At 28.8% G+C, this 15,789-nt stretch overlaps 1 protein-coding gene across 4 annotated transcripts in view; it reads right to left on the bottom strand.

Moving 5' to 3' along the window:
- The window catches only part of LOC142327906 (popeye domain-containing protein 3-like), a 333,359-nt gene that overhangs the window by 35,937 nt on the left and 281,633 nt on the right, over window positions 1-15,789 (bottom strand). For 2 of the 4 annotated variants that reach the window (XM_075371267.1, XM_075371268.1), the window contains one exon: window positions 7,412-7,507. The exons of the other annotated variants lie outside the window; for them this stretch is intronic. In XM_075371267.1, the coding sequence (XP_075227382.1) occupies window positions 7,412-7,507 (96 nt within the window). The remainder of the gene's footprint in view (window positions 1-7,411; window positions 7,508-15,789) is intronic. 4 annotated transcript variants of the gene reach the window in all.

Below are 15,789 nucleotides of genomic sequence, written 5' to 3'. Positions count from 1 at the left end.
TTATCCAAAGGACAAAGTGAAATGATTTGATTTTGCCATAGACATTCTGGATAGATTAGGTCAGGATGTTGATTTTTTAAACAAGTTCTTTTTCAGTGATGAAGCAGTGTTTCATGTTTCTGGATGAATACATGCGCATAATGTTCATATATGGGGTACTGGACCTCCACATGCCGTTACTGAAGATAAGTTTGAGAGTGAGAAAATAAATGTAAGGTACGCTATTGGACAAGACCGAGTTATTGGCCTCTTCATTTTTAACAATAACGGAGAACATCTTCCTTGTTTATGTTAGATATGTTAGAAGGACATGTCAGCTGGATATACTAGATATGTTAGAAAGGATAGGCAGCACCTCAAATACCAGAGAATTCCATTTTTCAGTTAGACAGTGCTCCTCCACATTTTGCTGCAATCATACAGAATTTTCTTAATGACACTTTTCCTCAACAATGGATCAGGTGAGAGGGATGGATTGCTTGGCCGCCATGGTATCCAGACCTTAACCCCATGGATTTCTATTTTTGGGGTTATGTAAACACACAAGTATATTCCATTCAAGTTTAAAGGAGAGGATCACTGAAGCTATTTTTTCTATCAAGCCAAATGTTATCTGCCACATGTGGCAAGAGATTGAATATCACCTATCCCCAGGAAGTCAGCAGGGCAACTAAGGGAGCACACAATGCTTTGTTCCAAAGCTATAACCACTTAAAACCCCATTACTGTTTTATGGTCGCACTGTATTTTTTTCCATACTATTTTAAAACTTCATCACTTTGAAATTTACCAGTCACCTAGAGCATTATATCTCAATATCTTGAAATCCTCTATTTTATTACACTCTTCCATTTCTTTACTTTTTACTGGATACCATAATAAAATCCAACATCCACATAAATATTTTGTTTAATAATAAAACAGTAATGTAGGTTAATTATTTTTTTCATCTAAATGATTTTTTTTCTTTAGGTCATATCAGCTATTAAGATCTTAGTGATCTCATTGAAGATAGCTCATAAATTTTTTCAGACCCCCAGCTAAAATCACATCAAGTACCTTTAATGTAGGAGGCAAGCACTCATATTTTCATACCACCAATACATATTTAAACTGATATATTGTAAAGTTTATTTTTATAATCATACTACACTGGAATTATACTATATTGAAAAATTGTGATTATAGTATGGAAAGATAATTGCAATTTATTTTCACTAATTACAATTTTTACTTAGAAGTATATCATAAAAGTTTTTAAAATAAGTTTAACAATCAACTTATTTGAATATAATTTATTCAATTAGTATATGAATGTTTATTAACAAAATTAATGATTAATTTATTACATTCAAGATTTATACTTATTCAGAAAGAGGGCAAACCCAATTATTTTAGTAATAACTAATCCATATTTAATTATGGTTATGTAATAATTTCATTTTAAATAACAATAACGAATAATAAAACAAAGAAAAAATATTCAAATGAGTAGAAATGACAAACATGCAACAATAAAAAACATTAATTATTTAATAATTATTTAGTTATTAAACAGTTGTAACAAAATCGAACATTTACGTTACATCAATCATGCAGGAAACTGTAAAACAAAAAGGCCACAGTACAAGTGTCAAATATTTTAATTGACACCACAGGTAGTTCAATGTTCATTAAAATCCTGTAAGTAAAACAACACTTTCTTTTTTTATTAATTCAAAGTAATTTTGTACACAGGACAATATTCCAGACTATTGCAAATAAATTCCTATATATATATATATATATATATATATATATATAATCTAAAAATTACAGTATGTAATAACAAAATATTTTAAAAGTAAAATGATCATTTATTGAATATCTTTTCTAGATGGCTTGATTTTTTTTAATCTGTTTTATAAGCATAGGTTTCATATAATCATTGTACTTTAACTGTTTTGTAAACTTGAAGATATTCATTTCATGAAGTATCTATAAGCTATAGATACAGAGTTAATATAACATTTTTTATTATAGTGGTTATTGCTGTCATCATCATCAATGTCATATTACTGGTGATTTCAACAATTACTTCATTCATTAACAGCATCTTTATCATCACTCATTTTTATTATTTTGCATCCTTCACTAATAATTTATCTTTGATTCATATATCTCATTAATCTTTGTTAATCTTAATATTATTTATCTAAATTTTTCTAAAATAATATTTAAGTACAGTATTTATTCAAGTACCCCGCACTGTTTTTCTTGGAATTGGGAGAGAAAAAATAAGGGTGTGGGGCTTACTTGAAATATAGCCTTTAGCCAGGATAATTTATGCAAAGCAAATGTTTTCTTAGAAGTACCTAAATTCAATCACATAAATATAGCTACATTAGACTTTCGTTTATCAATACCGGATGCCGCTTATACAGAATACATCCTTAATTATTAACATCCTGTTCATATTATCGATAGGAATGAAGTTACCATATTTTTATAAAACTGATTCATTCTGTATAGGCTGCATCCGGTTCTAATGACACTACAGTTACAGCATCAGTTACCCATCGTGGTCTTGTCTATTTGCCATAGTCATTGTACTGTTTGTATATGTGGATGATTATGTGCATTTTATCTGTTTAGTTTATCTTGTAAAGTTTAATACGGTGATTTATTTTAATTACAGCATTAAAATGAGTACAAAAGGACAGCGTCTATGATATTTTACAGTAAATGAAAAACTGCGCGTTACAGAAGAGGCTGAAAAAATTGAAAATTGGGTGGCAGAAAGAAAATTTGACATAGATAAAAGCTGCATTCGAGACTGGCATAAGAAGAAACAACTTTTGGTGAAAGGCACTGGTAATAAAAGAGCTTTTCATGGCTTAAAACCAAAATACACAGACAAAGAAAAAAAATTGTATGACTTTGTTACGGAAAAAAGGAAATGTTTCAATCATATGCTCGTGAAATCGCTAAATCATTGAATAAAGTTGATTTTAAAGCAAGCCGTGGATGGATAACATCATTTTTTGCATAAAATGATTTGTCAATAAGACGAAAGATGACCATTTCTCAACAACTTCCAGATGCTTATGAACAAAAAATATTACATTTTCACAAATACATAATAAATCTTAGAAAAAGATAAAGGCTTCTCAAATAGGAAACACAGATCAAACCCCTGTATGTTTCAAAATGCTATCTGACAAACCGTAAACAAAAAAGGTGAAAAAAGTGTTACTATTCGCACTGCTAGTAATGAAAAACAAAGGTGTAGTGTTATGCTTTGCATAACACTACACTTTAGGAAGGAAAAGTTTTAAAAAACTTTTCCTTCCTATGCGGAATATCTAATGAACTTGATGGTAGTGAAGACCTTTGGCAGAGCGACGTGGAGACTACCGGTAACTCTTCTACAGACATTGACAGCGACAGCGATTAATTAAAAATAATATCCCATATTAAAAAGTGTATTGAAATGATCCTTTTCAACATGATACTTTCTTTTCGTTTTACTGACCTACTGATTCTGAACTAAACTAATACTTACGGTAATTAATTATTAATGTAATATTAATATTGTAATTTAAATGAACGAATTAAATGCTTCACTTTCTGAATATTTTCGTATTTACATTTTTTTTTTATCATATCTGTTGCACTTTAAAATACTGGTATAAACTTGATTTGTTTTTAGATTTTCGGTCCGGAAAATCAAGGTGCGAGGGGCGCCTCGCCCTATTCAAGGGCGAGGGGGTACTCGAATAAATACGGCAATCATAGTTTTCTCTAAGAACATAAAACATTTTGTTCCATGAGTAAGTGCTACAAATTAAATAATATGTAGTGGTGTCTTTTGAAAATTTTTTACAATTTGTAATTTTTTTTGGTCTTCAAAGTATTAAAAAAATATAAAAAAAGAAAATACTATGGATAATTGTCTCTAATGGTACCAACAAATCACATCCTACACTATCAAATTCATAACAAATTTTATTAATTTTCTGAAATATTATTTTTCCAAGAACATTATAAACAGTGAAAATTACTTTCTTAATTTTTTTCAAATGAAATGATAAATAAATTCATTCATTAAATTGATAAAATTAAAAAAACACGTTCATCAATAACTTTGGGTAAATGAGGACAAAGAAATTTTATTTCTAAATTTTTACTAATAAAGAATACATTTTATAATACAATATCTGAAAGTTATTGTAAATGTTTAAAAGTACATTAATGCCCGCTTATTTTAACTTTAATGAAAAAAAAAAAAACATCTTAAAGTGAGATAGAGGTATTCACAATTTATAGATTATAACACAAAACAGACTGCAAAGAAGGAATAAATAATATAAGTTGTACAAAGATCCATAAAGTCTGAAATGAGAAACAATATCTTTAAAACTGTTTCTAAATTGTATGTATTTGAATCCTGTATGTGGGTTTATATGCAAGTTAAAATGCTGAAATTTGTTTAAAATAACACATTTTTAGATAAAAATACTAACTTCAGCTAAGACTTTGCTAAGTATTCCAATTAGGAAGAAGATCATCATAAATAACACTATAATGGAACAAGGTTCATGTTTTAATCACCTTAGATGTGACGTGTTATTTATCAATGAGAAATAAGATCAACATGTTTAGAGCAATGAGTGAAACTCTTCATATAACTTCAAAGAATAAAATAAAGAATGGAACAAATACAAAATTCTATAAAACATTTTTCATATTTTTATTGTTATATGCCAGTGAGACCTGGGTCACGATAAAAAGAGAGAGAGTGTGAGAGAGATTTTCATCTGTTTTGTACACAAGCAGAACTGTTGCTGTTAGGCAGAGAAAATCCTCGGGAATTAAATCAAAAGCAATTGTATATCAGTGTGTGATGTACTAGAATCTTCGATTCTTGGATTTATCATTTTCAAGACAGACTACAGTGTTCCTATCAATAGTAAATGCTACTGTGCGATGCTGAAAAACTTTATTAAAATTCTTGATTACATTTTGCTGGATGAAAGGCAAAGACTTTGGTTTCAAATGGTGTAGCTACTGTTCTTGTAGCATCTAAAAGGTTGTTCATGTTAAGAAGAATGTTTCCAAGACAGCTTATTTCATTTTATGGCAACATCAAATGGCCCTGGTCACCAGCCTTTTTCCTTTCAAGATATTTGAAACTTAGATCTACAAGAAACAAGAAGGAAGCAACTATTATGGGAACTCAAGGAGCGCATTAAAGAGGCCATAAGCCAAGGACTTCTTACAGTCAGCATTTCAAGGTAGATTCAAGTTAGAGTATAACTATTTAGAAAAATGATGGTGAACATTTAATGGACATTGTTCCTAAAAATTAAATCATATCAACTTAAATAAAACTCCATTAATTTTTGTAGTAATAAATTGTAAATGTCTGTAAATGCCCATAATATTACTTGTAAAACCATTAGTTATTTAAAACCCACTTTATTAACAGGAAAATCTAATATTTTCAACAGAAATATCTACATCCTAGTAACTAAATAGTTATGTAAATTTTTTAACATTAAAATTTAACAATTTGTATAATTTTATCCAAATCCTAACTACTATTTTTGAGAAATTCAGCATTAAAATGTTGAATAGTTTTATAAAATTTGCTACTAGTTGACAGTTTTGAAAAAATACCTACTATGCTTTTCCATTCAGTTCAGGGTGATTTAAAAAAAAAAAAAACATTATTGAATAGCATTTAGAAAATTACAGTGATAAATGAACGGAAAAATAAATTATCATTACATAGAAAAAAACATACATTAATTTCTATAGAAAATCACACACGCACGTGCGCATGTATTTCCCTGCTAAAAAAGTTTTGCTTTTATTCTTTTTATAGATTTTAATTAGTGAGGAGTTGAAAAGACTATTATCACCCAAACATTACAACCAAAAAAAATGTAATGTTAAAAATTGATAACAGATAGAACAATTTTCTCAAAAACAAAAAAAGCCTTATATTAAAAACAATAATCTAAAATAAAATAATTTTGTGGGCAATGGTATAAAATACAAAGAAATAAACCAAGCAGGCTGTAAAAAGATTCCATTAGATTAATGAATACAAAATAGGATATAAAATAAATCAATCATTTGATAAACAGACCCTCTATTAATTTGCTCCAATAAAAAGTATGTTATACATAAAAATTAAACTCAATATTCCTAAGACTCACTCAATTTTTACAAATAACCAACTATAAAAATGAAGGAAATGATGTTGATAACTCAATAGTTTCAGAAATTATCTATCTGTTACCTATTACTCCTAGAAACCATGTGTCTATTTACTGGCATAATTAACCTTCCACGAACATGTTCATGATGTGTAAAAATAAACATGTATGCAGACTGATTGTGTTGTCACTTGAAAAATTTTTTGAATGAATTGTCTGATATAAAACATTGTAATATTGCTTCCAACCTGGTAGAGTAATGTAATCAACCTTCATTGGGCTAATTAAATATAATTTAAGTAAAACTCTTATTTAAATTTGTTGATTTTTCATTCTATATTAATCTTTCTCTCATAAAGCAATGGAACATTCATGAAAAAGGGAGTCATTTTAAGAAAATCTATATTCCAGTCACTTACAACCTATTACAGTACATTAAAACAGTGTCTTATAATACTTATATTGAACATATAACATTCACAACAGTGTTATTTCCATATTTCCATTCATTTTTTTACCGTTATTAGAAATTTCATGCAGGTTCTGTACAATCAAAGTCTGGATTTTGGGTTAATTCTTAACATTTTCACTTTGGTTTAAAGTAATATATTAGTATTTAGTTCATATAGTTAAAATTTTATCAAAAAAAGGAATAATAATAATAATGTAATTTATATACACTTTATATGGATCTGTCAATAGTTTGGTAAGACTTAAACCATTTTACAATTATACATATATTAATTAACTACATGTAGAACCGAAACTAATATGAAGTAAAAGTAGGTAGTTAAAACAATAAAATTACATTACAAAATAAAACTTCCACCAGTACCCATCAAATGTAAAGTTACATAGGCTACTAAACAATAATTAATTACAACCTAACCTTACTTTAGCCTAACCTATGCTTAGAATTATTCAGATATTTAAAACTCATCTATACTTCTATAAAATTAGGAACAAACCAAAATAAAAACTTTCTTTTGAAAACCTAATAGACTGAAAGTAAACAGAAAACGCATTTAAGAATAGTAATAAATATACACAACAATTGTATATTTACAACTGAGCCTTCAAATATATTAAGTGAAGATTAAAATGTTATTTTAAATTTAAGTACAATATCATACAAAATTTAAAATATGATTATATACAATATATTATAATAGTTTATTAAGAAGAAGTAGGTAATTTAAATTTACCCATCGTTTGGGACTGGTTAACAGTGATCCAGTGTTGCAGTAACTCTTATTTGATCTTCTATCCTTAACACTTTTAGTCACTTTATGCTCAGAAGACTGCAATGAAAAGCAAAAATAAATAGAAAAACAAACTATATATATAGCTTTTTAAAAAATAAAACTAGAAAAAAATGTTTTACTTACAATAAAAAAGATTGCATAAAAAAAATTAGAATTATTAAAAAAACGTACAAAATAAAAAAAAACTTAAAATTTCAAAATTATAGCTATTTTTTCAACTACAGGCCAGTGTCTTAAATATCTTAAGGTTTAAATAATTGCAAAAAAAGGGGAAAATTATTTTTTACAAGAGCTAGTAAATGATTACGGGTAGAACTGGCTACAGTTTTATCGAGTAACTATTATAAAAGTAATTTAACATTAAAACTTACTAAATTATAAGACTCATATTTTTACTGCTTCCTATTAAAAAATCTAAGTACAAAATGAATGAATTGATTTTTTATCAGGTATAGAAAAAATTGTACAACCCAGTTTCTGTTTGAGCAGGTACAGTGGATATCTTGAAAAATTTTATTTACTTGCAACCAAACCAAAGGCTTGCTTATGATAGAAACAGAAGAGAATGCACATTTAATACCAAACAATATCATATCATATCATGTAACTAAAAAATAAACTCTTAGCTTTTCATGCTAGAAAAAAATTGGTTTAATCATTTTCTTTAATCTATAATTTATAAAAATTAAGAATGTACACAGTGAATAAGGTATATTAAAATAATCAACCACTACTGATAAACAATGTTCTACATGAAGAATTTGTTGTAAACTGCTATTTTACAGCTATATTGATCTTAATAACACAGGTTTATGTATATCTAAATCTAAATAAGGTTTCCAAATATAAATTTCATATTAAAAAAAATTTAATTTTGCATCTGAAGGCTTCAATTTACAGTTAAGGATATAATTGTAGGTAATATATTTTTTTAAATTACTCAATTATAATATTGGGACAATTTTGAAGAAACATGTCGTTTGTTATCTTGTGAAAAATTAAAAAAAAATACTCTTTTCAATTGAGGGACCAACTCCCACAAAAGAAATTTTGTGGTAAAACACAAATATTAAGAACTACTAAAGTTTCCAAAAGTAATCTTCACAAGGCTGATTGGTCACATTCTCTGCATTTCTCTAGAATAATTATTCTTTATTCTCCAAATATTATGGAATTACATTTACTAAACTTGCCCCATATGTGGTGCCATGTAGAAGAACCATTTCATAGGGAGTGTAGTCGTTTAATAAAGAAGTAGGCTGTATAGTCTTCCATGATAATTTAGTTTAATCTAAACTAACTTCAAAGTGAACGAAAAAAGATTGTGGTTAGGGAAAAATATATACTTTCAAACTGTTATAAATGAGAAACAATTTGAAAGAATTTGAAAATAAGTAGATGTTAGCGGTATAGACTGAAAAAAGTGAGGTATTTTAAAAAAAAACTTATTCTTCTGAAAAAAGGGCTGACAATAATAAAGATAAGTACTCATAGAGGAGAAAAATATAATTGCAGAGCAAGATTCCAGAATATGGAACAAATTACAGAAGATCTGAACTACAAATAGCTTCCCAGAATAAAAAAAAATTCAGAAAAACGTTCTATGAAAAAATCTGCAGATCAGTAACTAGTATTAATAAAGTATAATGAATTAAAAAAGAATATGATAAAAAAATAAAATGTAATAGTAAATATGTACTGAGCGGCAATGATTACTTTAAATTTAATACAATAATTTAATAAACAAGAAAAGAGAGTTTAATAACCTAATATTATATAACCTAAATAAATTAAATCTAAAAGGAATAACTTAATAAAAGATAAAGAATAACTGAAATTCCTCACTAGAGCAATATGAGTCAGGCAGACACATAGGATTAGTATTAAACATCCTCTGTGGGAGTTTGAGAGTTAAAAACCAGCAAGAATAGTTATAATAATAAAAACTCCTTGATATTGTTTTCTGGAAAATATTCTATTTTTGAGTACCAATTAACAATACACCTGGTTAGTAATGTATGGGGGGGGGGTGATGTGCAATAGATTAACCAGCTATCCTAATAAAGACATCCAGGAATTTTCAGAATATCACGTGAATGAATGAATCAAGCTGGTAAGTTTTAGGAAATTTAGATTAAAACTGTTGCACACGGTGAGCTGTATTTGATTTAAAAATGTATTATTATGATAATAAAAGATGCTTAAACAAATATTTTAATGCGAAAATGAGTTGGATGAAATGACAAGTTGAATTATTAGATGGAAACGATGGGAGACCTTTGCAGTAATTTGAACACAAGACCAGGTGATCTAATAGCCTAGAAACTAACTACACCCACTAAAATTAATACCAACTGGTGCTAGTTATATTAACGAGGCACCTATGTGTTGACAACTCTACAAAATCTAAACTGTTAAGGGAATAATGTCCTGAAAACTTAAGGGAACTAAATTTTTGAAAGAATAAAATGCCTATGGGTGAAAATGGATTTGATAAACTCATTCCAATAGTTAAACAATGATGAATGGGTACTGTCAAAAATATGAGTCATTGAGAGCGCAAAAATTGGTAGAACAAATGTGAGAGGAAGATCAGGGCAAGAGAAACAAGTACTGAGGGGGAAGACATACATGATTGTAAATTTTAACTGTACACTGTACAACAATAGCTGTACAATAATCCTGTACAACAGGATTAAATTTACTACAAATCATATAAATTTAAAATCAAGTATTACAACAAAATTAAAATCTTGGAAAAAGTGTCTAAAATTGTTTTAAAAGAATTAAACTTTGTCTCCTGGTTTGAAATGCGAAATAACCAAACAAACAATTTAATTCAAATAATAATTTTAGGAATTAGGAGCAGAGATAGTGTTAAATAAAATATTAGTGTATTGGACTAGAGTAATTTGAGTAAATAATGTAAATTCAATCATTCACTTGGAGTTTTAAGGAAAATACATTATAAAACCACAAGAAATTACATACTTTTCAAAGTAGAAAAAAATAATATTCAAATGCTACACTACAGAGTACTATGAATAAAATACTCTGTCTTTAACGTTCCCTTAACGATTATGAAAAGTATTAGGCATACTCATATATCAACTACCAAAAAAAAAATTTTAACGTAAGTAGTATTGGAGTAATCTACATTATACATAACAAAAATTTTAATAAATTATTATTTTTTTTTAAGTGGAATTAACTGCTATGATTAACCAATAAAATGTGTAGAAAAATGTCAACAGCATGCAAGAAAACTGGTTGAAAATTACTAATGTAAAATTATAATTATAGTTAGTAAAATTACTATTTTGGTATTTTTTATTATTTCAAACCTTTCAATTTTCAGGAGGATATCCCCTGAAAAGTTTGAGATGTATTGCATCCCTTTAGAACCTGATGGTTACACAAAACACTCCGAACATCTCAGGGAATACAATCCTGGAAATTGAAGGGTTAAAATAAAATAAAATGTCACTGATGGTGGGTATAATTTAATACATGCAATTCACATTTTTTTTTTTTTAATTACGGCTTCAATCAAAACCATCTAAAAAAATTAGTATTCTAAACAGTACTGGGAGCTAAACTAAACAGGTCAATTAAACTTAATCTTAGACTAGAAAAAATAAAAATGTAGAATGCTATAAAAATACTGGTAATTTTTTTTTATGAACGAAAGTGCACTTAAGTAATTTTTTTGTATGTTAAGTTAAATATCCAAATAAATTCATTCAAACACTATATTAAATGTCTATGAAAATTATTTTGCTAAAAATTAAAATATAATATTATAAGGAAGTAATAATACTGTAAATCAACATTATTATTAATTATTTATGATATAAATCAATTACAGTCCAACAGTGTGAATTTACATATTAAAAACTAAACTAATTTTATTAAAATACATTTACAGTGTTTACAATAAAACAAGTATTTACAAACATGAAGTTATACAATATTTACATACACACACCAATTTCAAAAAACTAACAATAATTTTTTTAAATTTTTATAACAAAACTTTATAATACACATGCAGTGAAAAAATTTTAACACAAATGCATATTAACAAAGAGTACCTATAAAGCAACTTGTCCTAATTGACTGGCTGATTCATCAACACCCAGCAAAAACTACTGAAGTTAAATTGATGAAAATTTGTATACATGTTCTGCTTACAGTGTAAGTGTACACTAAGAAAGGATGTTTGAAATTTTTAGTTAACAGGTTAAATTGGAGTAACAATGAAATTTACTTTTTTTTTTATTTTCTCAGTAACAAATGAAGATAATATATCTTCATGCAAATATCTAAAATCTAATTTTTAGATATTTTGAAATTCCAAGATTAAAGGATTAAAATGGATTTTGAATTTTTTTATGAAACCCGGCTATTTTTTTTTTAATTTCTCGGTAACAAGAGAAGATATCTACTTGATTTTTGGTGTGTTAATTTTCATGTAAATCTAAAAACCAATTTCTATATATTTTGAATCCTTGAACCATGAAAGGAGTGAAAGAAAGGTAAACAAAAATTTGAACAATGATTATAAATTTTCTCCATTTTCAACTTAACTAAACAAAAGCTTCTTCAGTTTACAAATTAACAAAAGATGAGGGTAAGATACAACTTTGTTTTATTCCTTTCTGTTCTACAGATCATACCTATTTTTGCTTTCTACTTTTATAACTAAAAAATTTTCCTATACATAATTTTTCTTTTATATACCTCAATCCTGTTTTTCTTAAAATACAATTTGTTATTATAAAAACAATTTTTTTATTGAAATCTGAGAATAATTCTCCAGTTTCATAAAAATATTTGTAATTTATCCTAATTAAACTAAATATGATTGAAATTTAATTGATAAATCATTAATTGTAAGATGGTAGGATGCAGTTAACAGTTACCTCAGGAACAATCTTATAAGGCTAGACAAGTACTTATCAATGGAAAACCAAGTATTATGCCTTTTCAAGTATTAGTGTCATCCAAAAAGCTGTGTTAGTAGGTTTCTTAACACCACAAATAATCTCATCTATAAGAAAAAGTTTTAAAGTAATTGTTATACCATGCTAAATAAGAATTCAAGAAAGGGATGATTCAGCTAGTATAACCAGTTTTTCCTTCATATGTTTTAGGATAAAATTATAAAAGGTACTTCATATATTATTTTAAAAATGTAGTAACTCAATTTAAATATATACTATAAAAAATATTCTAAACGGACATTATATAAACAAATAATAGCGAAGTTTTATTAAAGCAAAATTCAATTTACAATTGTTTTTAATGAAGACAAATTTTAATATGTATACTGAAAAGGACTTCATATATAAGAGGGTTATTTTTTTTCCAAGGTCCGATCAGTCGCGAAATAAAAACCCGTGCAAAAATCAGATGAACCTATGCGCATATGTGTTGCGCAGCGTTTCTAGTATGGCCTTCAATCACGCCGCGTCACTTCGTTTAGTTCTGAACACGCAGCTAGCACCTAAACATGTCTATAACAATAGCATCTCCCGCCAAGTGTGTAGTGCGTGCGGTAATTCGATTTCTTCAGGCTGAGGGGTGTAATGCAACTGAAATTCATCAACGAATAAGTAATGTGAACAGTGAAACATCAATGAGTGACAGCAAAGTGCGACAATAGTGCAGAAACTTTAAAGCAGGGCGTACAGATGTTCATGATGCAGGGGGTCAGGGAAGGAAGCGAGTGTCAATCGATAATCTCGTTGAGCGAGTGGATGAGGCAATTCAAGAAAATCGTCGGTTCACAATTTCTGTATTGAGTGATTCATTTCCTGAAATTTCAAGGTCAGCTCTCTACACCATTGTGAGTGAGAGACTTCAGTACTGCAAACTGTGTTCGAGATGGGTTCCCAAGATGCTGTCCGACCATCACAAAACGAGAATGAGAATGGACGCCTCCCTAACATTTCTCCAGCGCTACCACAAGGAAGGAGAAGATTTTTTGAACAAAATTGTCACACGGGACGAGACATGGGTCCATTTCGAAACTGAAGAAACAAAAGAACAATCCAAACAGTGGATGCATTCTCATTCTCCCAGTAAACCAAAGAAGTTCAAGCGAACCTTCTCCAACAGAAAGTGTATGGCTACTGTGTTCTGGGACCGGAATGGAGTTCTCTTGATGGAATTCATGGAACGTGGCACGACCATCACTGCAGCCTGATACTGCGTGACTCTTCAACGTCTACGAAGGGCAATTCAGAATAAGCGGAGAGGAATGTTGTCATCAGGCATTGTCTTTCTCCATGACAATGCTCGGCTGCAAATTGCAGCTGTAACAAAGAAGCTGCTGCAGCGTTTTCATTGGGAAGTGTTTGATCACCCACCATACAGCCCGGACTTGGCTCCATCTGATTTTCACCTCTTTGCTCACATGAAACGCTGGCTAGGAGGGCAACATTTTGGCACAGACATCGAGCTGCAGACCAGCATAGAAACATGGCTGAAAACACATGCAGCTCCGTTCTATGACGAGGGGGAGGGTATTGGAAAGTTGGTACCACGCTACAACAAATGTCTAAAACGGAGTGGCGACTATGTAGAGAAATATCGTAACTATATAAGTACTTGTTACAAATAAAAAAAATTTTATTTTCACTGTGCTTTTAACTTTGTGACCGATTGGACCTTGAAAAAAAAAACCCTGGTAAATATAGTCCAAAATAAAATTGGTTAATCAGATTATTGTTAGTAATTAAATGTATATTATAAATTATTCTATTAAGACATTTTAAAAGCTAGGAAAACTGTATACATGTAAAAAAAATCTATAATAGTGACAAAACACCATTTAATATGTATTCTACAGATAAAAGAATAATATACTGATAAATGAAAAATCTGACATACTTGCAAATGCTAACATTGAATTAATGATTTTTATTGAAAAAGACACTGACATTAACTGCGATATCAAGTTATGTTCAAACACAATATAAAACATTGAAAAAAAGATTTGACTTGATTGTACAAAAAAAAAAAAAAAAAAAAAAATGGTTCAAACTATAAAATAGCCCACTGAGCTGGACTAGTGGTTAATTTGCCGTCGCAAATTATTTAACGGTTGATTTTTGAAGTTGGAGGTTCTAAGGTTCAAATCCTAGTAAATCTTAGTTGCTTTTATACAGATTTTAATACTAGACAGCAAATACTGGTCTACTTTGGTGGTTGGGGTTCAATTAACCACACATCTCAGGAATGGTCGACCTGAGTTTGAACAAGATTACACCTCATTTACATGTCATATATATAGATTCTCATCTTATTGAGCCATGGGAGGGGGTTGCCCATTGTTCACTAGTTGAACAGATTGAGAACCTATGAGAAACGTTGATATTGTAAATGTAAGTAAAGTTAAGAAAAAAATCGACTTATGTTATACTGGTTTCAAAAACAGTTAAGGTCTTCAATTTGACCCACACATAAATATTTATTGATAACTAATACAAAAAATTATACATTTTACATAAATTAATGTTTTGAAAATACTTTTTGTTTGATGTCAAGCAAATAGATCTTTGTCACCTATCATTTCATCCATACGTATAAGCAGTGGAGTGAGCCCAAGGTTATAATACCGAAATAAAATATAGATTGTTCAAGAAACATTAGCATACACTACTAATTTAAAAGCACTTCATAAAAAAGTGCCTTCTTAATACAGTTAGAACCACTTAAAACAGTTTTTATTTTATTATTTCTCGTATAAACTGTTTCAATTTGTAATGTCTGATAGTTAGAGTTATGTACAGATGGTGTGAAAACTGTGAAAAAAAGACCTATTTGATAATCAAATTTTATTTGATAATCTACCTATTTTTTAGGCAGAAAAAAAAAAGATCCTACTGGTGAGCTGACCTGACCTGCCGATAGACAGGGAGGTTTGTTAAGGTGTTATACTTAACTGTGGGTCTGGCCAGGGGAAAAAAGATAAATGCTTTTTATCTTTGTATTAAACTGAGGTAAAGTTGTTCTTTCTTTTTTGTTTTAACAAATTTTAAGTGATATCAATTGGTATAATCATAGACACAAATAAATGCCACGTAGAAACAGCATTCCATTGATACTTAACTTCAGTGAACTACAGAGAGTGGTCTTTTAAGGTAGATTAGTCAAGCAGGATTTTTCCTTATTTCAATTCAACTCCAGGATGATCTTGCACATGCTGCAGTGCTATTAGGTTTTAAGCTGACACTCTTTTTTATGAGTCATCTCTAAGTGACCTGACTATATAATGAATGATCTAATATCATTATAATAAATACAAAATT

This window comes from Lycorma delicatula, chromosome 7 (assembly GCF_047948215.1).
Source record: "Lycorma delicatula isolate Av1 chromosome 7, ASM4794821v1, whole genome shotgun sequence".
NCBI classification, from domain to species: domain Eukaryota; kingdom Metazoa; phylum Arthropoda; class Insecta; order Hemiptera; family Fulgoridae; genus Lycorma; species Lycorma delicatula.
The sequence above is the reverse complement of the archived record's forward strand: the minus strand, read 5'-3'. Positions and strand labels throughout refer to the sequence as shown.